Raw genomic sequence first — 24710 nt, 5'->3', positions numbered from 1 at the left:
GGGTGGCAGGCCCAGTGGCAGGTTTGCTGGCTCGCCCCACACCCTGCACGCCACAGCCTGTTCTAACACCGGTATTGACAGGTGACACACCGGGGCTCAGGAGACTCACGGCCCAGGGGTCCCATGTTTCTCGGGGCAGACGGAGCGGCTGGTCGGGGCAGACGGAGCGGCTGTCCGGACATTCCCCTCCACCCGTCTGACCTCCTTGCTGATTCCCAGGCTTACGATCACTGCTTTCCTGTGTTCCAACTTGACCCCTGTCTAGTTAGATCTAGGCTTTCCTGAGGGCGCGAGTAACCGCCTTCCCCTTCTCCTTCCTCTCCGCCACCACCACATGAACGCGGGTTTGGGGAGTCCTACAGATTTGGGTCACGACAACAGATAAACGCGTCGTGTCCATAGACTGTCATCTGATTCTTGATAACAATGCAGTGATTGGCAACCTGAGGAGAAATCCGTAAAAATGAGGGCTTTTCACTGAATTCGGTACTTGGTTCTGAAATGCTGACTCCGGTCACGTCTCCATGCTGGATGCTGACCCAGGCACCGAGTTGCGTTTCGGGGTTCTGCCGTGGTGGGGACACGGAGGGGGAGGCGGGCGGGGAGGCTCTCTCCGTATCACATCACTGAGGAGCACGTGGACTCCAGGCGCTTCTTCCTCAGGCACCTAACGCAGGGAGCAGTTGCTCTCATTTTTCCTTTACAGACAGGCAGGCAGCGCCCTGTCTTTCCTGGGACGTTGGGCTTGGCGGCCCCGGGTGACCCAGCAGGAGAGGTCGTGGAGTGTGGAGCGCCCGCAGACCCACAGGGTGCTTTTGGGACTCTCACGTGGTAGAATGTAAAAGTCCTTTCCGGATCAGCCCTGACTGACCACCCTGCAGGAATCGTGAGGACTCAGGGGAAGTGGACTGGCCATGCTCAACCAAGGGCGATTTTGAGCGCCCGGAGACCCTGGGCAGTGTTTGCTGACAGTCGTGCGTGTCACTGCTGGGGGAAGTGGGGGCTGTTGGCTTCAGCGGGAGGCGGCCAGGGAGGGCCTGCAGCGCGCCCCGCGCCCGGCAACGACGGCTCGGCCTCAAAGTGCCGGCAGAGAGGAAGGCAAGGAGCCCGGGTGCAGACGGCGGTACGGCGCATTAAGATGCACGAGCCGCGCACGTGAGGTGGAGATAGTTACTACCCATCACTTAGGAAAAGTTGCACGAATTCCGGAAGAAACTGTGATCCCGAACCTTTCGGCACCAGCAGTGGGTAGTGGAACTCCCGGACGCGCAGCCGGAGGGTTTACAGACCCGGAACGGAGATGACAAACGTAAATGGGTTAGGATGGACTCAGGCCCCGAGCAGAGCAAGACTCTCTTCCTGCGTCCGCACGTGGGTTTGAAACAAACGAAAAGAGACTGATCTGCAGCCTTGTCGAGAAGGAGCCGCTGCAGGGTGTGGGCGAACTGGTCAGGAAACAGGCACACTTTATCAGCGGTCTGTCACCTGATCTTGATAAGGAGGACGGAACAATGGTGCGCATTGATAGTGGACGCTTGATGGTACTTTTAGCCGCACTGCTTATCTCGGGCTTCCAGGAGCCCACGCTGTGCCTGGTACACAGTCAGAGCTCAGCAAATACTTGCTGGCTGAGTGAATGGGTGCCAGGCAGTGAGAGGAACTCATGAGATCACCGATGTTCACAGCCGTGGCAATTTTCATTCCCTTTTCTCAACGAACGGCAGCTAATTCAACTTGGAGATGGGCTCGCTGGTAGGCTTCACCGGTGCAGGGTTGCGATGATCCGTCTTTCTGTCCTCTGGCTTACGGGGCACCTGGCACACGTGGGGACGTGACCCTCAGTTGCCGAACTTCCGTTCTTCCTGAGGGGGCCCGACCAGCTTCACCCCTGACCTGGGTAAGGAGGTCACCTCCTCGTTGCTGGAGCGTCGGGGGAATCAGCAGGAGCTGAGTGGGGACCGTCCTCGTTCGTCGCCTTCAACCCTTGACTCTCCTTGACTCATTTCAGGGCGGGGAGGGATCTCTCTTCTTCTGCTTTTGATGTTTGCTACGGAATTGCTGCTTCTCCCCCACGGAGAGCTTGAAACCTGGTTTTATCATTGGGTGTGTGACCTTGTGTGAGTCACTCAATTTTTCAGACTCAGTTTCCTTCCGTCACATGAAAGCGAGAATTCTAACAACACGGGGATGAACTGTGACAAGGTACCTGAGAGTGTCCTCTCCACAAGAATTGGTGGACACTGTGGAAACTCGCACCTTTTCTCTCCACACATGTATCGATTGGTGATGGATACATCTTAGAGTTTACCGGTGGAACAAAGTTTCTTTGTGAATTTGCTTCGCTGACATGAAGTTCTCGTCACTGGAAACTCTGAAGTACGCTCACATCCTTGGCTGACACGGCCTCGTCCTGGGGCTCCCCTCACCAGGTCTGCTACGTCAGGAGGCTTTGGAGGCCGAGAAATCAAGCATGTACCGTTCACCTCGTGGAGGCCCAGAAGAACACGGCTTATAGAATCAAAGGCCCACGTGTAGACGGTGCTTCAGAGTCCTCAGAGCCTTGTGTTCCACATTGTTTATCCCACAGGAGGAGCCTGTGGGTGTCCATGCCGGCAAGCCGTGACCTGGAAAGGTCCCCAGCCCCAGCCAGGGAGCCCAGGGGAGGCCACGGCAGATCAGGGAGGGTGACACGCCTCCTGCCTCTTGGTCTGAGCTCTTACCCATAACCCAGACTCAGGCTAAGTAAGCGCCGCGCCGCTTGCTGCCTTCACGACGCAGTCTCACAGCCAGAAGAGACACGTCCCCAGGAGACTGAAGGCGCGTGACGCCCCCTCGGTTGTGCGGGCTCTGCTCAAACCCGGGGACCCTGCAGAACGCCAGGTTCCGAGAGTCCCGTCCGGGAGAAGGAGGGGCTGATGTCCTGTCCCTCCTTCCGAGCCCCCCGCATTTCTGCTTCTCCACCGGCTCCTACTCCTGTCTCCCAGCAGGTCCCGGCAATTTCCAGGCTCAGAAACTCCTCCCGGACACGGCTGCCCGTGCCAGCTGTGATCTTTGCGGACCTCGCTGTTACCAACACGACTGCCAGGTCAGCCGTCTGCATCACCATTTCCACCCGCTCCCTCCTTCTGCTCTCTGGCTGTTTCTCTCCCCAGGCCCTGGACCCACTCCTCACGATGCCTCTGGAAGGACACAAGTAAATCATCCTGGCCGGCCTGTCCCTTTCCTTCAGGCCTCGGTCTGAGGGTCCCGGCATCTCTTCCCACTCTGGACTACTTTGAAGATTCATTTATTTCTTTGAGAGAGAAAGAAAGAAAGAGAGAGAGAGCGCAAGCATGAGCAGGGGGAGGGGCAGAGGGAGAGGAAGAACCTCAAGGTTCTCCACATGGAGGCTGGAGCCCGACGTGGGGCTCGATCCCACGACCCTGAGATCACGACCTGAGCCGAAAGGAGGAGCTGCACGCCCACCAACTGAGCCACCCCAGGGCCCTGCACTACTGATCACTTTGGAAGAAAATCGCTCTTCCTTGACTTGTGTGGGGCTCCGTTAAGCGACTCTGTGCCTGATGTCAAGGGGGTTAGAGCTGCAGCTGGGGGAAGGAGTGCTGGATCAGAGGAGCCGGGAGAACGCTGAGCACAGCACCCTGCACGCCCTGGGTCATCGTGAAATGTTGGTTATTACTATGAGAGCCCATTTCCAGATCTTTCCCCCGGTTCCACAGCCGGCGAAGCCTCCGGCCCGGAGCGTCCCCCCGAGTTCCGGCGGCTTCCACAGAACCTGCTACAATCATCATCGGCTTGGATGCCGCCGCGTCTAAGCCTGAGGTTTCCCCGTCTGTGTCCAGCAAACCTCCTCGACTTTCCCGTCTGCTGCCATGACTCTTCCTCTGCGCTGTCTCCTGCACTAAATCTTCCAAGTCCTGCCGGCGACCCCCCAGGGCCCTCTCCGGCCTCGTCCCCCTTTCCTACCCGCATAGCCTGACGGATGCTTTCCTCCGCCTGCTGACCCGAGGTCCGGAGCAGCTTCAAGACGGGGCTGGGAGTGGCTGACAGATTCTCTGAGAAGAAAACAGAACGGGGCCAGCCTCGCCGACACGCCCTAAGAATGTTCTTCTCCTTGCGGCTGTTCACCTGACCGTCAGGCGAGGGTCTGGAGCGCAGGACCCACTGTCCCTTGCTTTCCCCACAAACTCAAATGCATACCAGAGGCCTGAGTTCATTCAGGTCAAAATGCACCACTTGTCTTGGGCGTCACAGGGTGGGCGAGCTGTTCTGTATGAGTGACGGGATCGGCTCGGACCCACAAGGCTATGTATGCTTACTCCGTGAGCAAAACGCACGCTAACACCTCGGAGGTCTACTGCTGACGGTGATGTTCTTGATTTTGTGCGTAAAATTCAACTGGGTAAAACCCACGATCATCTGAGAGGGCCACATGCTTCCCGTCTTCCCTCAGGGCCCGAGGAGTGTGGGGCGGCCGTGCTGTCCTCCGTCTGCTGGAAAGAACGAGTGTCTGTGCCTTCAACCCACAGATCCAGGTGCCTGTCACCGGTAGGTACCTGCCACTTTCAACCTTGTGTAGCGACGCCCGTTTGTCCTCAAACACAAGGCTGGAATGTGGCCATGTGCTGTTCTGGGAGGCAGACAGCGGCCGCGGTCTCAGGGGACCTGCTGCAGAAACACCCGTGCGGAGGTGACGCCCACACCTGGGAACGTCTCCTCCATGGGCTGCTGCCGGGAACTCTGGGCCGGACCCCAAGCTCCCCAGCCATCTGCGGGTTGCTCTGTCGCTGTGGCTTGAAAGAAAGCTTTGTTCTCCGTCCAGACTCCGCAAGCATTTTGGGAATTTTCGGTGTCCGCCGCAGGAGGTGAGAGCTATGGAGCGTGTCCTTGTGCAAGGGGAGCAGGAAGCCCGGGGACATCGGAGCCCCTCAGTGCAGAGAAGAGGAAGAGGGGCTCGTGGGCCCATGGGTGGCGGACCCTTGGCTCAAAGGGGGGCTTCCCCGGCTCCCTGCCTCCTGCCCGCCGCCGGGGCCGGGCCACACGAGAAGGTGCAGCGTGAACACGCTCACGTCGCTGTGTCCCTCCCTCCTGACCTCTCCTGTCTGCGTCTCCTGTCCCCTGTGGCTCCGTTTCTGCTTGCCCCCTCAGGACACAGAGCCATGACGTTAGCCATTGCTCATACTTGGATAATAGGGTTTGTTTTGTTTTGTTTTTTAACATTTTTTTTCCTTTTTAAAACAGATGTACTTGTTCATGGGGCATCACACCTTTGACTTCTCGGTCTCCTCTGTGTCTCTTCCCCCAAGAGAAAGCTCCCTGCTGTGCGGCAGCACCTAGTGTCTTCTCAGGGAAGGAGCTCCCTGTGCTGGCCTGGGCCGTGGGACGGGGACAGCCCACCACCCTCGTGTGGCGCTCCCAGCTCTGTGCCTTGGCTGTCCCGGCTGGTCAACGCCTACCAATTCCGTTCTGCTCCACTTTTTGGTAATAATACAAAGGAAGACAATAACCAGTAAGTCTCCATAAAAATCCTCAAAAACAAATAATGGTAAGAAATACTTCAAGCTGTTTCTAAACCATGATCTGCTGTTGGGACTGTTCGGTTCTCATCCCTCAATACAGCGTCTGCCGCTCACTGAGCCCTCGCTGTGTGCTTGGCCCAGCGTCCACTCGGGGTCCCCTGCTCAGCAGGAAGCACGGCTGGAACTGTACCTCCTGAGCCTGATGCTGAAACCTGGGCTCTGGGCTCTGCTCTAGCCCGTTTCAGAAAAGCAGACGCCAGACCACTGTGAAGATCGCGTCCAGGTTCAAGCAGATGCTTAAAACTATGGGGTTGGTTGACTACGTGATGATGTTTCTACTCATGGCATAATATATGCGTTTGTGGAATGAAGGACAAATAAAACTCACCGGCACGGAAACTCACTGGAACCGGACAATCCCAACAGCAGATCACGGTTTAGAAACAGCTTGAAGTATTTCCATGGAAGTTTGCATAGAAAAATGAACTATGCTGAGCAAAGAGAGTTTATAAATCAGCGCACCTCATAAAATCCCACTTTTGTGGACATCCCTCGTCCCGTCCTGGACTTAGACTATGTCTGTCTACACAGGAGGAAAATCTGGAAGGAAATACGTGTTGAAAACTGTGATGACTCTGTTATGGGCTGAACGCCTGCGTCCGCACCCAATTCGTATGGGGAAGCCTTGCCACCCAGAGTGATGGGTGGTGACAGTCAGGTGGGACCAGTGGGGGTAGCCAGGGTTAGAAGAGACCTGGCCGTGGATCCCTGGTCTCCTGTGATGAGCATCCTTTTAAGAAGAGACCCCGCAGCTTGCTCTCCCCTCGTGCACAGAGAGGTTGAGCGAGCACACAGGGTGATGGCGGTGTGTTTGAACGTCTTACTCCCTTGGGTAACTGAGGGGTGCATAGGCGAGGTGAGTGTTTCTCCTTTGTATCTCCAGCCACTACAGTGGGGCTGGGCCCTCCATACGGGCCCCATGAGCACTCTCCAATGAAGAAAAAGGAGCAAAAAGTATTCAGACATACTGTTCTTGAACTACACCTGTCTGTTCTGAAGCAAACGAATTCTGTCCCTGGTCAAGGGAGGAACGGGGATGAGTGTTGGTGTGCCTTTTCCTCCAAGAAGAAGTGATCCCAGCGATCAGCCATGGGCACAGCCCCCTGCTCCGAGAGCCAGGAGGCCCGGAGAGAAGGGGTGATCTAATGTGAATGCACGTGGTCTCCAACAAATCCGCACACGTGACCTTGACCGTGACCTCATTCCACTAAGTGTATTTGTCTCTCTGCAGCTAGGAAACCTGTCCAACTTGGCTTTCACCCGTGACCTGCCTTTGTCACCGAAGACCCAAGGTCAGTCTCTGCTTTCCTTCTTTCAAATACAATAGTCATAGTAGGCGTCTTTCTATTAAGTCCCTTCTACCCAGCGACAGGAAATAATACTCATCCAACATTAACACTCAGTCTAGCTGCTGGACCAGGCTGGTTACAGCAATCTGCGCTCTCATCCAAAGTGACATTGGAAGGATTGTCGCTTTCTTTCCTGCAAGCTTGTTGGTCCTAACAACGGTCACTGATGATACTAAACACCGCACCCCACATCCCTCACTTCCGCTCACAGGCATGTTTTCCATCTGTGTTATTCATATGCCGTGGGTTTGCTGTTGATCATTTAAACGGTGGAGAAGACATCCGAAAACCAGGCGGCTTAAAGCTTAACCCTTTCCTACAACCTCATTATTGAAGACCAGCTTCACAGGTAGGCCTTTTCTCCACAGGCTTCATCATCAAAAGGGTCAGCATATCTGTGATGTTGGGATTTGTAACAGGAAATACATATTTGGTCTTCCTCCTGGCTCCTAGCACAGAGCCCACTAAAAGCTTGGGAATTTCCAGTGATGAGAGAATCAAGGTATTCTTTGTTACGTTAACAAGGTCACTTTCGGAAAGTACCTGGTTGGGGGGGGCGCTAGTTACCCCAGGGCACAACCAGGTAATTAGAGAGTTGGAAGATCCAGTTCCAACACCCACCTCACCCTCTTCAGGGAGGGAAGAGGGGATGGAGGTTGGGATCAGTTGCGGAAGGCCAGTGATTTAATTGGTCATGCCTCTGTGACGAAGCCTCCGTAAAAACCCCAAGGAAGGGGCTTCTGGGGATTTTCTGGGTTGCTGAACATAAGCGGATGGGCAGATGTGGGGGGGGGGTTGCACCTGGGGAGGGCATGGAAGCTTCGAGCCCTTTCCCCAGACACTGTTCCGGGCGTCTCTGCCTCTGGCCGTTCCTGAGCTACATCCTTTTCTCATGCACTGTAATCTCATGAGTAAACTGGTTTCCTGAGTTGGGTCTGCTGCGCTCGTAAAGCAGTCAAATCCAAGGAGGAGTTCATGGGGACATGATTTACAGCCAGGCGGTTAGAACTGGCTCTGAAGCAGAGGGCGGTCCTGTCGGATGGAGACCTGAACCCACGGGGTCGGCTGATGGTTATCTCCGGGGGGATGCCGCCAGCAGTGAGCGGAGTCGTAGGACCTCCAGCTGGAGTCTGAGAATTGCTTGGTGTTGGGAGAACCCGACCTCAGGGCTGGTGAGGAGAGCTGTCCTGTCTGGGTGGGTGCCCAGCCCTGCGAAGTCTGCTTCCCAGCGGCCATCTGTGGTCCCACAGTTATGCTCTTCCCACCGCTAGGACAACCTTGCTAGCTGACCCGAGTTCTAACAGTGCGAATACCACCCCCCGATCCACTCTAGGAAGTGTCTCGTAACTGGAAGAATTTTCGATGGATTTTTATTCCCCACAACATGACCCCGACCACCGATCCTCACGCAAGGATGCGTGCGACCTAAAGCGAGTGGTCTGCCCTAACGTTCCTCTCTCATTCCAGCACTTGAATGTGACCTCGGAGCCCAAAACACAGACTTTCATGCTACTTCACCCCTTTACAAATTTTCCACATCCTTGGGTTTTCCCCAATGATTACTCACGGCCTCTCACCGTTCCTCAGTCATTCAGCCAACAAAAAACGAACATCGTTGTTAGGAGACATACCCCAACTAGAAAGCGTTGTCACCAAAACCCATTTCCTGTCCTCTCATGAAAACGTGCCCATTAATTTCAAACCTGAGAGGCTTAATAAAATTATATTTCCTCTTTCCTTATTACACTAATCTTAAATTTACTTCTATTTGATTTCCCTGAGTGATGACCATGACTATAAATCTACTAATAAAGATCAACCAGGGGACACCTGGATGGCTCAGTGGGTTAAGCCGCTGCCTTCGGCTCAGGTCATGATCTCAGGGTCCTGGGATCGAGTCCCACATCGGGCTCTCTGCTCAGTGGGGAGCCTGCTTCCTCCTCTCTCTCTGCCTGCCTCTCTGCCTACTTGCAATCTCTCTCCCTCTGTCAAATAAATAAATAAAATCTAATAAAAGAGAATAAAAGTAACTTTATAAAAAAAATAAAGATCAACCAGTTCTCCTGCTGGTCAGCTCACACAGCTATAAACACAGCTGTTCTGCCAGCACCGTCGCGAGTTAGTCAAATCTCCTCTGCCATTCAATATATTTTTTAATTTTTTAAATTTAATTTTTTATTTTTTTAGAAAGAGCGAGAGAGCATGAGTGGGGGAAGAGCACAGGGAGAGGGAGAGAGAGAACCTCAAGCAGACTTCCTGCTGAATACGGAGCCTTCTGTGGGGTTTCCCAGGACCCTGAGATCATGACCTGAGCTGAAACCAAGAGTCAGATACTTAACCCCCTGCGCCACCCAGGTGTTCCCACTATGACGTTAAATTTAAATATCAGTTCCACTTCACCGTCCTTTACAACTCACAGAACAATAAAAACTTCTATTAATCCGTTCAAAAGAAACATTCCCAAAGCAACAGGATTGGATCCTCAAACCTCAGGACATCCTTCAGGAACTGTAGCTACAGAAGAGCCCAAACCCACTGGTTTTCCTCCCCTGCCCGGGCTGGCTGACAGCCCGCTGACAGCTGAACAGTCAAGGGCCTTGAGAAAGAGGGGTTTCAGCAGAGCGATGACTTTGGAATTCCGTACCCATCCATCCATCCCTCTGATCATCCATCCATCCATCCATCCATCCATCCATCCATCCATCCACCCATCCCTCTGATCAACTACCCACCCACCCAGCCAGCCAGCCATCCATCCCTCTAACCATCTCTCCATCCATCCATCCCTCTGACCATCTCTCCATCCATCCATCCATCCATCCACCCACCTGTCCGTCCATCTATCTAACCTGTATTTAGTTTAGACGAGTATTTGCTGACCATAAACTGTGTGCTCTCAGTAGGGATACAGTGATGGGCAAAACAGGCATTAGATAAATCTGGGCTGATGTTGTAACTCAGCCACTCAAGGGAACTACCTCAGGAGAGTACCTTATTCTCTTTGAGCTTCTTTCTGCATCTGTAAATTCTCCTTCACAGTGCAAAGGGTTAGAAGTACCTCACATATGTGGAAAACACTCTGCCCAGTGCCAAGAGCGTGGTAGCTGCCCCACAAATGGTGGTTTGGGCGGTTCTGCGTCTCCCCGGAGACCCGTGCCTCCCATCCTGGTGCCACACAGGACGGCATCTCTGTCCGGTCCTCAAACGTGGTGGCAGCAGGCCCCGCAGCGGGCCGTGTGGATCGGGCGGGAGAGCCGTGGCGCCGTGTCTGAGGCTTACCGGTCCCGGAAGAGCAGGAGCTCCTTTCCCAGCATCGTCACAGCATCGAAGGAGGAGCTGGAGTCGCAGAGGTCGGGGTTGGACGGGCTCTGAGGGGGTGCGTGGGGCACGGTGGGCTTTCCCAGGAATGTTTTCCGGGGTCCTAGGATTCAAAGTGACTTGGTCAAAACGGCACCAGGAATCTAGCGCATCCCCTTCTGCTCCAGAGACCCCCTTGGGCTGTGTGTGGCCGGTGAGAAGGTGCGTGGCTGTCTGCGGAAGGCGGACCCGCATTTGGACCCCGGCTGCACTAGTCGTGGAGGTGTACGGTGAACGGGCTCGTCCGGGAGCCTCTTCCAGCCTCCGTCTCCTCCTCCGTGAGATGGGAGTGGGGAGGACAGAGCTGCCCCAGCGGCTTAGTGAGAACCCCTGTCTGTGAAGCCTCGGGAGAGCGAGGGGCCCGCAGGGACCGTCAGAGCAATCCTGTCCTTTATTCCGTCACCTGACTTCTCTGACAGCTGCGGACGCTCCGAACCAGACGTGGTTTTTAATAGTGGCCACTTTTTTTTATTCTTTTTTTTTTTTTATCTATTTGACAGAGAGAGAGAGAGCACAAGCAGGGGGAGCAACAGAGGGAGAAGCAGGCCCCCGCTGAGCAGGGAACCCGATGCAGGACTCGATCCCTGGACCCTGGGATCATGACCTGAGCCGAAGGCAGAGGCTTAACCCTCTGAGCCACCCAGGCGCCCCTTAACTTTTCTATTCTTTAAAAGTTGCCACTTCTATTTTTCAAAATTATTATTTCTTGGTGGTTAAATTCTTTGTTCTCAGTAACATGACTTCCCCGTGTGTTTTCCTATCGTTTCCCTCTACTTCTGGGCACTCTGCACGATAAGCCTTTTATCAGGCACCCAGGAGAGGCTGATGCATCCTTATGGCAGGAAGGTCCCCCGAGCGGCGTGCTGGTTCAGCGCACCTTCTGCTAGATCCTTCCATGAGGCAGGGGCCTGCGCCTTGCGGAGAGCTGCGGGGGCTCTGTCCCACCCCGCGCTCCTGGGGACACTATGTCACCTGCAGGAGGGAGCTGGGGCTGGCTGAGCGGTTGGCGCCGGCAGCTCCCGCCCTTGAGCAAGTCCCCACGGTGCCCAGAGGGAGTGAGGCACAGGGAAGGACCCGTGAGAGAGAGAGAGATGGGTAAGCTCTGGGGTGGCACAGGGTCAGCAACGGGGTGAGGCTTTGGGAAAGGATCAGAAACTGGAAGGCGGCCAGGTCAGGAATGTGCTGCCCGTCTTCAAACACTCCCTACGAGCCAAACCACCTGCTAAAGGGCCAGAGGTGTCAGGGCGGCCCTGGGTGGGTGACACGTCTGCTCCCTGGCCATGTCACATCATGCGCATGCATTCTGGTCACCGGCACAGAAATGGCCACGTCAAAACAAGCGCTTCTGTCCCCTGGCTCCGTGACCACGGCCCTTCAGCACGGCGGTGACCTTCCGTATGGAGGGATCTGGAAGGGGCTGGCGGGCACTGGGCCTCGGTCCCTCTCAGTGGCCGCGGGGATTGCTTCACCTTGGAACCTGGCCACTCTGTTGGCCGGAGCCAAGTTTGTACAATGGAGGCATTCACAGCCTTTGTCTCTGTCACTCAGAGGAGGGACAGAGCTGGCATGGACCCTGTCTCTGAGGTGGGGAGAGCTGGCTGAACACTTCCCTGGATGACATGGGTCTCCCGTGGCTCAGGGGCTGTCTGCAGAAGTGTGCTCCCGTCTCCAGGCGGGCTGGCCAAGCTCAGGAAGATGGGCCAGCCCGGTTCTCTGGGCCCCTTCCTGGGCTGAGAGGATGCGAGAGCCTCCACCAGGCAAAGGCAGAGGAACCAGCCTCTGAGGCTAAGGGGAAGGTCTGCTTCCGAGAGCCGTCTGCCTTTGATCCGTGAAAGCAAAAGGGTCCAGGTCTAAGAGGGCTCCGGGATTCCCTCTCAGGACTTCGCGGGTCTGTCTTTGTGGTGAGGAAGGCACAGTCTAGCGCTCCTAATACTTCTTTATCACCTTGGGAAGAATGCTAACTCCTGAGAGCATCTGGATCATCTTGGGACACTTACTGTGTTTGAGCCTTAACTCTCTCAGCCGTCCGGGAGGGAAACACGGGGGGAGACGGTGAACTCCCACCGTGCCGTGTGGCAAGGTGCAGGCTGTCCAGGTCTTAGCATAGCGCTTGCCGTTTTTAGGAAGAGGAGGTCGATGACCAGCAGATGGGTAAGCACCATGTATAGGAACTACGAAATGCACCCATCCTCAGCCACTACCCACGCTCAACAAAACAAAGCCCCCGAAACCCGGACAAATGAAGGCATTTTCTATGGCGCTTGAGGAACCAATGTGCTGTGTTCCCGTCTGGAAATAAGCTCTTCCTAAAAGGTGTGGCTACAGTCCCGAGCGTGACCTCTACCTGTGCAGGGGACTCCCGCAATGGACACTTTCTCCAGGTGGGAGACCGAATGTCTGTGGCTCTCAGGGTGGGCAGCCGAGGGAGGGCAGGTGCGTACCGTACAAGGCCTGGATCCCTTTCACGTCGTCCTTGGGCAGGTGGAACCTGTAGGGATTCTGGTACTTATACGTCGGGTACATCAGTGCTGACGGGTCTGTGGAGTGGGCCAGGCCCAGGGCGTGGCCAAACTCGTGGGCAGCCACGGTGAATAAGTTGAAACCTACAGGAGAGGAGACAGAGAAAGACCACCTCGACTTGGGGTTTTGTTTTCAGTGTCTTCCGTCTTCACAGGAGAATGGATGCCCCAATCACAGTGAACTTGTTCTCTTTTCCTAAGCAGATTTTTCAGAGGCTGGTGGGTTATTCTGGTGCTGAGGATTCCCTGGTGCTCCCCCCCCTCGGCTAGAAGGGGCTTCGGAGTGGGGAAGGCTGGAAATGTCAACCAATCCATTTTGTTCCTTGTCAGCGGCCTGGGATACAGAAGGGCCTAATTACAGCTACCGGGGGCCGTGAGACACGGATCAGACGGGCATGAGATCCTGGGACTTTAAAACCCATTCCCGTCACCTTTCACTGGAGAGCACGGATCCCCCCCAGTCATCTCGGAACAGAGCTCACTTCCAAGTACAAGTAAGAGACAGTAAATGCTACGGAAAGAAAGAGAGCCGCGCTGGGGAGGGCTCGTTCCTCCTCGAGATCAGAGGCCAGAGCCAGAGCTCAGACAAGTGTACGGCACACGGGAGGGGGGTCGTTTCCCTTATGGTGTTCCCTTTTGGATTTTTGGCTTACTTGTTTTCCTAGCCAGCCTCCCTAGTTAAAGGGTGGCTTGGGACGTTGAACCTCAGGGTTCCATGGTGGAGGCCCAGAAGAAGGTACAGTATTTTCCAGGTTATGGTGAATTGTGCATATATATACCATTCGTTCCCATAGTCCACTTCTCAGCATTGTCGAAATGGGTATCGCCTCCCAGGCCTTCCCCAGGTGCAAACGCGTGGGCGAGAGTCCCCCGAGGGCCATCGAACGGATAGGAATCCCCGTGATCTAAACGGGTGGGGAGAGACACCAACAGCACTGAGTCCTCCTGGCAGTTTTGGGGGCTTCACAGTACAGGGAAGGGACACCTTTTTTCTTTCTTTTTTAAATAGCATTGACACTTCTCATTCAAGATTTACTTTCCAAGACTCATTTTTATAAGAAGTTCACATGTCAACCCAGTAATTGTCCATTGAAAAATTAGGAGGGCGGGCGCCTGGGGGGCTCAGTGGGTTAAGCCTCTGCCTTCGGCTCGGGTCATGGTCCCAGGGTCCTGGGATCAAGCCCCGCACTGGGCTTTCTGCTCAGCGGGGAGCCTGCTTCTTCCTCTCTCTGCCTGCCTCTCTGCCTACTTGTGATCTCTGTCTGTCAAAGAAATAAATAAATAAAGTCTTTAAAAAAAAAAGAAAAATTAGGAGGGATATTTGGCATAATGATGTTAATGCTAACATCATTAGCATTAAAAATAGAAAAAATGCTCTTTCGTGGTGTTTTCATTACAATGTCTGTGTCTTACTGACGTCTTACAGAAGGAGTGGGAGGCAGCCCCGACGGGGTGGAGTGTGCGCGTGTGGCGGGCTGAGTGTGGAGTCTGCTGCGGCTGAAACAGCGACGCGCAGCGAAGGGGCTAACGTGTTCCTTCTGTTTCTACCGGACAAGATGACGCAGGGAGGTTTCCAGGAGAAGTTTCCTCGGGCATTTCGATATGCTCTCCTATATCAGCTCGTGCAAGCAGTAAAGGTGTCCCTAAAATCCTAACCTGTAGAGATTTCTATGTTCCTGTTTTGCTTATATTTAACTAACAGTTTGTTAGAAATTTGATAAGGGAGGAGAGAGAACAAAATGAGGATGTCGTAGAAGCCTTGGGGGAAGAGAAGCCGACCCGGGCCAGGGCATACGCAGGGCCACCCTGAAGCGTTTACACCCAGGACCTGCATCACCCCCCCGCCCCCATCCTGTACGTCCCAGGACCTGAGACTCCCGGAAGGTCGAGACCTGAAGGAACAGGGACCCCCGGCCTCGGCGTCTGTGGAGGGAGGAGGCGGGCACGCTCGCTCCCCTCGGCTACCTGGACGCTGAGACGGGCTGAGCTCCCTGCACAGGCAGCTCTGAAAAGCGCTCAGAGCCTGCCCCACGCCCTGCGCCCAGTTAGGCCTCCACGCCTCACCAGGGCGAGGACGGGGTGCAGAGGTCGGGGAGGTGGGGGAGGCCCGGGGACTCCACAGGGTATGGACGAGACAGCAACGCTGCCACAGGGGGACGTGGCCAGGGCCACTGTGGCGTGGACTTCCTCTGGTGGGGGCTCCTGGCGGATATGGAAGGGGGTGTGTGGCGGGGAGCAGCGCCATGGGGATGAGGTCCACGGGCCTCCTTGCCAACAGGGACGCGAATGGGACGACTCTGTCTCTGAAGGGACAGCACAGTGAGAGCAGAGCCCCCTCTCCTGCCCCGTCCAGCACGGCGGGACATGCTGAGAACGCCCCAGGTCCTGTGTCCTGCGCGGACATACCCACGACCTTGCCATGACCTTGGCCTCCACTCTCTGTGGAACGGGACCCTGGGACTGCCCTCATTACAGGCTGTAGAAGGAAACTCGCCGGGGCTTGTCCCCTGTGGGTCGGCACGAAAGTCCGAGAACGGCCCCCGTACCTCCGGTTTCAAACGATATCATGATATCGGCCTCGCCCGCGTCCACCCTGACGAAACTCAGCGGCACGGCGCTGCTCCAGGCCCGCAAGGCCATCTCCACAGCTTTGTCCACCTCCGCCGAGGGCATGGAAGGCGTGTATTTGGATATTCTGCGGGAACAGGAGGACACGGTTTCCTCTCAGCGCTCCGGCCCTGAGGTGGTGGGAACGCGCGGCGGGGGAGCCGGGGACGCGGGCATTTTTCTCCCCAACGGTCAAGTTGTTTTGCTTTCGTATTTGCTCCCGGGAATCACCTGCCACTGAAACGGTTTGATTCTCCTTGTTATGGGACTACTCCGGATCTTAACCTTCCTGGGCGCAAGCAGAGCGATGACCCTGCTCGGAGCCGGCTGCCTTAGGGACTCAGGCCGGTCGCCGCCCGGGCAGGGCTGAGAGGAGCCCCCGGCGCTCTGGTCCGGGGCTTGGACCCTCATTGGACGGACCGTGGGGACTCGGGACCCTCTGCTGAGCCGGACCGAGGTGGCGGGGACGCAGGATGGGGGACAGGGACTCAGGCCCCCCCGCTGAGCTGCTGCACTGTAAGGACAGGGTCGGTGACCAAAACTTCCCAAGTGAGGGCTTTGTAATTTCCATACTGTAAACGCTCTCACGGGGGAAAACTTCAGGCCACCCACCGCCCCCCCGTGGGGACAGCTGGAAGACATGAGTAGCACAGGCCCCCACCGTAGCATAAAATGCGAATGGCCTCACGAACACAGATCCCCAGTTACGTGTGGGGCAGTGACGGAAGCAACGTTGGGTCGCTGTTTATTTTTAATTCCAAGTAACATCCAGAATGTATTATGTAATAACTGGTGTATAAATATAATTTCATTGCAGGTATGTAGGGTTTAATTTTTAATAATGGCTCAGTTCAGCCACCAGCCCGCAGGGGTCTGGGGCGCCTGGTAACTGGGTGCAAAACCCCAGACGGGTGGAGACCGGCTTCTGGGCACTGGGAGGAGGGAGCTCCGGCACCGCCCTGTGGGGACTGCTGGGACGGCCCCGCCTCACTCCGGCCCGGGTCTCAGCCAGATGTGCTCACCCGAAGAACAGACTCTGGCCCCACGCCTGACCTGGCTCTCGGGCCGGCCCGCTGCATGCCACAAGTGCCTGGACTCGTCTTGCCCTGGGAGAATCCTCGCCGTTAGCCAGGCCCGGGGCAAAAATGCAGGTGCAGGCCGCCCTTTGCAAGGCCACATCTGTCCAGCAGGTGCAAGGCCCAGGTGTGCAGCCTGCCTCCACGCCGACCGGCAGGTGGACAGGGGCTCCCAGGAAGGAGGCCAGCTGGCTCAGCAGTGGGTCCCTGCGCCCCCTCTGGGTGTGACCGCAGTTCTCTGCTTGGACCGGCAGGCTCACAGCTGTCACAGGGGGCTGCAGGGATCTGTTTGCTTCTGTGTCTCCCGAAAAGGGCCATGAGGGTCAGGGGACAGGAGTGACTCACCTTTGTGTCTCCAAACTCGAATGTCTAGAGTAGGCATTTAATAAATCATCAAAAAATTGTTTTTGGAATTAATAAAACAAAGGGACTTGTTTTAAGAAAACTGGTCGGTTCTGTCAGGTTAGTAATCTAAACTAGGTTATTTTTCTTTAAAGACAAGTGTGTTGTCTCTGATTGATAAAATTACTTCTTGTGCCCGAAATAGCCAGCCACTGGAAAAACCCTGAGATATTTTCTAACGAGTCCTCCAATGTCCCCAGTCTAAAGCTTAGCCCTAAAAAGTCTTCCTTACGGTGGTGATGAGTCAGGATTTTTATAGGATCGAAGGAGGGTATTTCTAAAGGAAAAGGAAAGGAGAGAGGGTGTTTCTCTCTGACTTTGGAAAGACTCCATCTCATTACCTGTATGTCAAAGCATTTTTTTTCCATTTGGGTTCACCTGGGAAGAGGCGATAGTTTGCCACGTCGGGAACTCCACAGCGAGGCCTCTTGATGACGTCCATCGTGGGCCGGTCCAGCTTCCCCGTGACGCGGAGGCCGAAGAAGGCTTGCAGCTCCTTGACCTTCTTGACCAGGGCTCTGCCTCCTGCCGCCCCCATCTCGCCGACCTGGGGCCCTGCCTTCCTGGTGTAATACTTGTCAAGATAGGCCTGGAACGGAGAGGCAGGCTGACACGTCTGCGAGAAACTCGCCCTCCGTTAGAAAAAGGAACAATATTCCTGACAAGCTAAAAATAGCCCGGACTGCGTATCCCCATCTTTGAAAAAAAGGAGATACACTCGGCTCGAGAAAGATTCGACAGAGACATGCCGCGTTGTTGACAATGGTTGTCTGGGTGGGGGGATTGTATGGTTTCTTTTGTTTACTCACTTGCATTTTACAGTTTTCCTGAAAGGACTAGTTATTCTAAGAGGGAAAAATAACGGAAGGAAATTAAACTAAATTAAATTAAATTAAATTAAATTTAATTAAAATTAAATTAAATTAATTAATTAAAAATTAATTTATTAAATTAAAATTAAATTAAAGTGAACACTTTCCCCACAGAGCGTTTGTCACTGAAATCCTGACCCAATTTGCAAAATCAAGACGAGTGTATGCCCCGGTACCATGTTTTCCTCGTACATCATGCAGGATGGAAAGGATTTTAACGCTCGGAGCCCTTCTGTTGCCGCCTCTCATCTTATCCAAAGGCAGACGGCCCATTCCGCTCCCTGCGGGCTTTCCGAGCGGACTGTGGGCTTGAGCCTGTCTTCCCAGGGCAGATTCCGCGACTGGCCCTTTGTCCCCCCCGAGGCAAATAAAACTACCCGCAGATTATAAGTTTTTCTCATGCACATTAAGGCTTCAAACCTCTGAATTTATCATTCAGGACACTTTTCTAGGACTTCCTGGGTGGGGTGAGAGCCAGAGCCTGCTGCTGGCCAGGGGACTTCTTCCGTCCACCGCACTTCAGGGAAACACAGAACAGCTGAAGAATTGTATGCATGTTTTATTGTACGTAAAATTTTATATTTTTTATTATACATGAGGCATTTACTTAGTGTGTGTAAATGTTCATCTATCACAGGAACTGTATATTTCGTTATTTCTATATAAACGATGTGTAGGATTTCTGTGTGCATATTTACATAAAGCCCTGACAGCTCCCTGTCTAACCATAGCGGATTTGTTGGATATATTATAAGGCCTTCCTACGAAGCAACACTAGGCCTCTAAGATCCCATTTTTGAAAAATATTTAATATCATGGAAAAACACACTCGCTAGAATGACCATATAGAGGTAAAGTCTTTATACGGATTGTGAGCACAATTCCAAAAATAAACCAAACACTATAATGTGTACATATTAAACTCCTGTGTGTTACACATGTATGTTAAGATAAGGTTAACATGCAAATTAACCTTGAAAATTGATGTCAATTGATCTACTGATAATAAACGCATGTAGTTTGTATGAACGCGAGTAACATTAGTAATGGAGAAATTAGTAATTGTGAAAAAGAAATAGGTCCGTATCAGACCTGTTTACCTCTGGGTTGTCACACTATGGGTGACGACTTATTTTTCGTCCTTTCCTAGATCCCAACATTTTCTGCTGTGCACATGGATGGACCGTAGTTGTTCAGGAAACAATGAAAGGAGTGAGGTGCGCTGGCTTGTTTGGACAAGTGCTCCTGGGGGGTGTCAGCTTATCCTCACCCCCGCCCTGCTGTCCGGGGACACTCACTTCCCTGGTGGTGGTTCCTTGCGAGAATCTTTTTTTTTAAAGTTTTTATTTTTCATTTATTTTATTTTATTTATTTATTTTTATTATGTTCAGTTAGCCACTGTATAGTTCCTAATTACTCCTTGATTCAGCGTTCAGTGATTCGTAGTTACGTATGATACCCTGAGCTCATCACAGCACGTGGCTCCTCAATACCCATCACCACGTTACCCTCTCCAGCCTCCTGTCTTCCCTCTGAAACCGCCCCGTTTTTTCTCGGGGTCTATAGTTTCTCATGGCTCATCTCCCTCTCTGATTTCTCCCCCTTTGAATTTCCTTCCCTTTCCCTATGGTCCTCTTTGCAATCACTTATGATCCATATATGAGTGGAACCATATGATAATTATCTTTCTTTGCTTGGCTTATTTCATTCAGCATAATCCCCTCCAGTTCTATCCATCTTGATGCAAATGGTTGGTGTTCATCATTTCTGATGGCTGAGTAATACTCCATTGTATATATGGACCACATCTTCTTTATCCATTCGTCTGTTGAAGGACATTTAGGCTCTTTCCACAGTTTGACGATTGTGGCCATTGCTGCAATAAACATTGGGGTACAGATGGCCCTTCTTTTCACTACGTCTGTATCTTTGGGGTAAATACCCAGTAGTGCGATTGCAGGGTCATAGGGAAGCTCTATCTTAACGTCCTAAGGAATCTCCACACTGTTCTCCAGAGTGGCTGCACCAGCTTGCATTCCCACCAACAGTGTAGGAGGGGTCCCCTTTCTCTGCAACCTCGCCAATACTGGTTGTTTCTTGTCTTGTTAATTTTAGCCATTCTGATTGGTCTGAGGTGGTATTTCATTATGGTTTTGATTTGAATCTCCCTGATGGCTAGTGATTTTGAACATTTTTTCATGTGTCTGTTAGCCATTTGTATGTCTTCATTGGAGAAGTGTCTGTTCATGTCTTCTGTCCATTTTTTGATGTGATTATCTGTTTTGTGTGTGTTGAGTTTGAGAAGTTCTTTATAGATCCTGGATATCAGCCCTTTGTATCTGTAGTGTCATTTGTGAATATCTTCTCCCATTCCGTGGGTTGCCTTTTTGTTTTGTTGACTGTTTCCCTTACTGTGCAGAAGCTTTTGATCTCGATGAAGTCCCAAAAGTTCACTTTCGCTTTTGTTTCACTTGCCTTTGTTGAACCTAAAGACACCTCCAGACTGACAGTGAAGGGCTGGAGAACCAGTTTTCATGCTAACGTGCCTCAAAAGAAAGCTGGGTAACAGTTCTCATGTCGGGCAAACTAGAATTTAAAACGAGGACTGCAATAACAGATCCAGAGGGACACTGTTTTATTCTTAAAGGGTCTGTCCAGCAAGAAGACCTAACAATTGTAAATATCTATGCCCCAACACGAGAGCAGCCACCTACATAAGCCATCTGCTAACTGAAATAAAGAATCAGACAAGAATACATTAACATTAGGAGATTTTAACGCTCCTCTCTCAGCACTGGACAGATCAACTAAATAGAAGATCAACAACAACACAAAAACAAGAGCTTTGAATGACACATTGGACCAGATGGACTTTGTAGATATACACAGAACATTCCACCCTAAAACAATAGAAGACTCATTTTTCTCGAGTGCACACGGGACTTTTCCCAAACAGACCACATACTGGGTCACAAATACCAAATTGGGTCTCAGCCAATACGAAAAGACAGATTATTCCCTGCATGTTATCAGACCACAATGCCTTGAAACAAGAACTCAATCAAAAGACCAAATTTGGAAGGAACTCAAACACTTGGAAGTTAAAAAGCATCCTGCTAAAGAAAGTTTGGATCAACCAGGAAATCAAAGAACTTAAACAATTCATGGAAACCAATGAATCCGAAAACACTTCAGTTCAGAACCCATGGGATACGCAAAGTTGGTCCTCAGGGGGAAATACATAGCCAATCCAAGCCTCCCTCCAAAAAGTAGAAAAATCCCGAATGGACAAGCTGGACTTTCACCCACAGGAACTAAAGAAAACCACAGTGGAACCAAAGCAGAGCAGAAGAGAAACTGCACACAGCAGATGGCGGCAGTTGCTGAATTCCTATAAACCACGGGGCAGGACGCGAATTCTTTCTAGTCACCGGGACTCACTCTAGTCACCGGGGCCCACTCTCGGATCACGCTAGCTTGCTCAAGGGGATGCCTTTTTCCTGCCCGGGGCTGGTGACTGGGGCTGCTGTGGGAGAAGGTGCTGTTTGCCAAGCTCCCCTGGTCCTCTGCCAGGGTCTTTCTGAGCAGGTCGTAAGGGAGCCCGAGGATAGCGGACCTACTTTGGAGCAGAAGTCGCCAGGGACCTCCAGCATCCCAAGGCCACTTCCATCTCTCCAGACACTCCTAGCAAGCCTATCTTTCCTGAGACTTTCTGTCTCTTTCCCGCATAGACTGTTCAGGGCTCAGCTACTTCTTGCTGTGAAGGCCTGCTCGTGAGTATTTTCAGTTCTGCCATCCTCCGCCTCTGTGGTGTAGACGCAGGTGATATGTAGACGAGAAAGCGAGGTGGGTTTGACCTGTGGCTGGGGTTTGTCTGGACCAGGACAGGAATCACAGTCTTTGACGCCCTCATGCGGGTCACGGCCTCGGCATCACCCTCCTTCCGGAGGTCCCAGTGACGCTAGCCTCTGAGTCAGGGCGGCGTGACGCCAGGCGAGGGAAAATTACATATCGGGAGAAGGGACCCAGAGCTACAGGGTACCTGCGAAAATCACAGTTTGAAATAGACCCCGAGTGCTGAGATATGTTACCGCGAATTTAGTTTGCCGGACAGGGGGCTGTAGTCAGAAGGTGAGGTTAAGAGCTCTGTTCTTGGCATCCGCTACCTCGTTTATAAGCAGGGCTGACGTGAAATGTTTAATGACTGGTGGGGGGGTGCCGGCTGATGAGCGTGGATGGGTGTGCAAGCAGTCGGCGTGTGCGTGTGCACCGGTGGAGCGTGGCGGGCAGGAAAGCCTGCGGCACAGTCCACGGACAGCCGTTGGGTCCCGGCCCGGACTCGTCTCACCCGCACACATCCCCGAACACTGGGAGTTCCATGGTCAGACGCTTTCCCCCAGATTTTAGTGTAACCCTGTACCCAACACGGGGCTTGGGCCCCCAACCCCGAGACCAAGAGTCGCACGTCCTGCCGATCGAGCTGGCCGGGCGCCCCTGGGGAGGTTTCTTTAGATGACATCGTCACCTTCCCTTAAACACCACAAACACTTGGAAGCAAATAAACATTGAATCACTTGGAGTCACATAATTGTTGCAAAAATTCTAATGTGAATTATTGTATCACATCCTTTCCAACCAGTTCAGAGAGACCTTCAGAGAGGAACATACAGCAAGTGGCCGTAAGGAAGGTCCTTGGGAACATGTTTAGGGCAGAATGGCTCTCAGGCGGAGCGGGTAGGCGCCCGGGACAGACGGTTCAGGTTGGACTGGGATGGAGCCGGCGCTGAGCACCGGGCCGTTCTCTAACGCGTGAACCCACGACCTCTCTCAGGTGGCCCCAGGCACTTAGTGTGTCACTGACAACCTGCCTCCCGAGGGTGGGACTCACACCCCGGGGGCTATTTTCCTGCCCTGATTTCCGCCGACATTTGCCGTCGGATACTTGGTGTTTCTGTCTTGTGGGGGTTTTGCAAGTTGCTTCAGTTTCAGCAGGAAACTCGCTACCTGGAGGCTCGTTTATTCCGTTGCCTCGTGCACCCCCACATGCACCTGACACGGGTCGTAGCTGTCAGGGGGAGTCTCTCCTCGCGCGCACCTGACACGGGTCCTAGCTGTCGGGGGGCAGTCTCTCCTCACGTGCACCTGACACGGGTCCTAGCTGTCGGGGGGCAGGTCTCTCCTCAGCTCCGGGCCACTCAGCGGGATCTCAAAACAGGAACGGATTTTTCCTTGTTTTCTCATCATACCCTTGTAGGTTTTCCGGCCCGGGCGGGGGAATTGTGTAAAGACTCACAAACCTGTGCGAGGTGGTAGTTGTTCCGTGCGGTCCTGGGGGTGGCTGCCGACAGGGAGGGGGCGGTGGCGGACAGCTCGAGGGCCGTGAGGAGCAGCACAGCCAGGCCCGGCGCGGGGAGCACCTTCATCTCCTCGGGGCGGCTCGGGGATGCGATCAGCCTGGGCGAGGCCGACCGTGCGCGTCTGGCCTTGGCCCTCGAGCTGCTTTTATAGCCTCCTGTAGGTCTGGGCCCCTGGAGCAAGGATGATTCATGTCTCGAAAGGTAATTATACAGCTCGCTTCTCTCCCTGATGACGGGGTAGCACCAGGGTACATGGGAGTCGGAGAAAAGCTTCATTCCTTGTGATTTACCAAGTCCCCAAAGCAGAAAAACACTGAGTTTTCATGAAGTTGGTCAGCTGCTTACACAGATTGGGGTGAACGTGATTAATTTTAACGCAATCTGATGGGAACGTTGGGTGAGTCTCAGTGTGGGGCCTTCTTCCACTCTGAGGACAGAAGAGGTCCGTGATTAGATACAGTTTAATTCCTCCCTGGTAATCCCTTCCCCCCAAATTTAATGGGCAGTGGGAATCTGCTGCGTCCTCTCGGGCGTTCCTCAGCATCGAGCAGGATCCTGAACCATCGGGGAAACATTGCCTTAGCCTGTGCAGACTCAGGGTAGGATGTAGCCTCCCAGCTGTCAGAAGAGCCTCGAACAAGCTAACGCACAAGATGCATCGTAGTCAACTGGAAGGGTGCACTCTGGTTTCCTGGGCTCCCCGTCTTCCCTGGCTCTGATTAAGACAGGTCTCGATCTAGAGAGCATGCGGAGAAATGGTTTTTACAGTGGGAAAAGCACTTTGGCACCAAAGGGAGATGCAGTTTTAAGAACTTCCTTGCTGTGTGACTTTGGGCAGGTCACGTAACCTCTCTGAACATGGGTTTTGTGTGTAGGTGCGTGTGTTTTGATCTGCAACGACTGACAGCAGCCGGGCGTGTGAGCTCCTCAGTGCTGTGGGACAAGCTGGGCATGCCACGCGGTGTCTGATGACCACTTGGCATCCAGTGGACATAGATTCAAATCCCCGTTCTGACACCTGTCCCCAGGACTTGGAGCAGGTCACTTGGTCTCTTTCGGCTGTGGTGTCTTCATCTGTAAACTGGGGGGAGATTCATGCTCGGTTGGATTGTCATAAAGGAGGACATCCGGTCAGAAGAGAGCCCCGAGCACGGTGCTCAGAAGACTCCGCTCCTACGGAACAGTGCTGGACTGAGCTCCTGACTTCGGTCCCCGGCAGGTCTGAAGAAATGCCCTTCCAGTGGATGAAGGGTTGACTCGATCAGGGGTTCCCGGAGTGTGGTTCCTGGACCCGCAGCATCACCGTTCCCTGGGGACGTCTTGGAAAAGCTCATCCTCAGCCCCACCCAGACGTACTGAAGGCGGCCCTGCGGTCTGTGTTTTCACCTTCCGGGTAATTCTGATGCACAGCGAGTTGGAAAACACTGGACTGGCTGAGCAAATGGCATCATGAGGGCTAGGACGAGACAAAACAGTGTACAGACAGTGCCGGGAATATTCCAGACGCAAAACCCGTTCCATACTGCCCTGCCATCCGGAGCCGCGGTTTTAGTGGTGACACACTGCGTGTTTGAACGTCATTTGTGAAGTTT

The 24710-nt window shown here is 53.4% G+C and overlaps 1 protein-coding gene across 1 annotated transcript in view; it reads right to left on the bottom strand.

Annotated features, from left to right (window-relative positions):
• Positions 1-23184, bottom strand: part of MMP20 (matrix metallopeptidase 20) — a 44620-nt gene extending 21436 nt beyond the window's left edge. The window contains exons 1-6 of the mRNA XM_046017193.1: positions 23059-23184; positions 17231-17478; positions 15351-15499; positions 13584-13709; positions 12727-12888; positions 10208-10349 (exon numbers count right to left, since the gene is read on the bottom strand). Coding sequence (XP_045873149.1) covers positions 10208-10349; positions 12727-12888; positions 13584-13709; positions 15351-15499; positions 17231-17478; positions 23059-23184 — 953 coding nt within the window. The remainder of the gene's footprint in view (positions 1-10207; positions 10350-12726; positions 12889-13583; positions 13710-15350; positions 15500-17230; positions 17479-23058) is intronic.
• Between the last annotated feature and the right edge of the window lie 1526 nt (positions 23185-24710).

Source organism: Meles meles, chromosome 8 (genome assembly GCF_922984935.1).
Source record: "Meles meles chromosome 8, mMelMel3.1 paternal haplotype, whole genome shotgun sequence".
Lineage (NCBI taxonomy): Eukaryota > Metazoa > Chordata > Mammalia > Carnivora > Mustelidae > Meles > Meles meles.
Note: the sequence above shows the minus strand (reverse complement) of the source record. Positions and strands in the feature narration are given on the sequence as shown.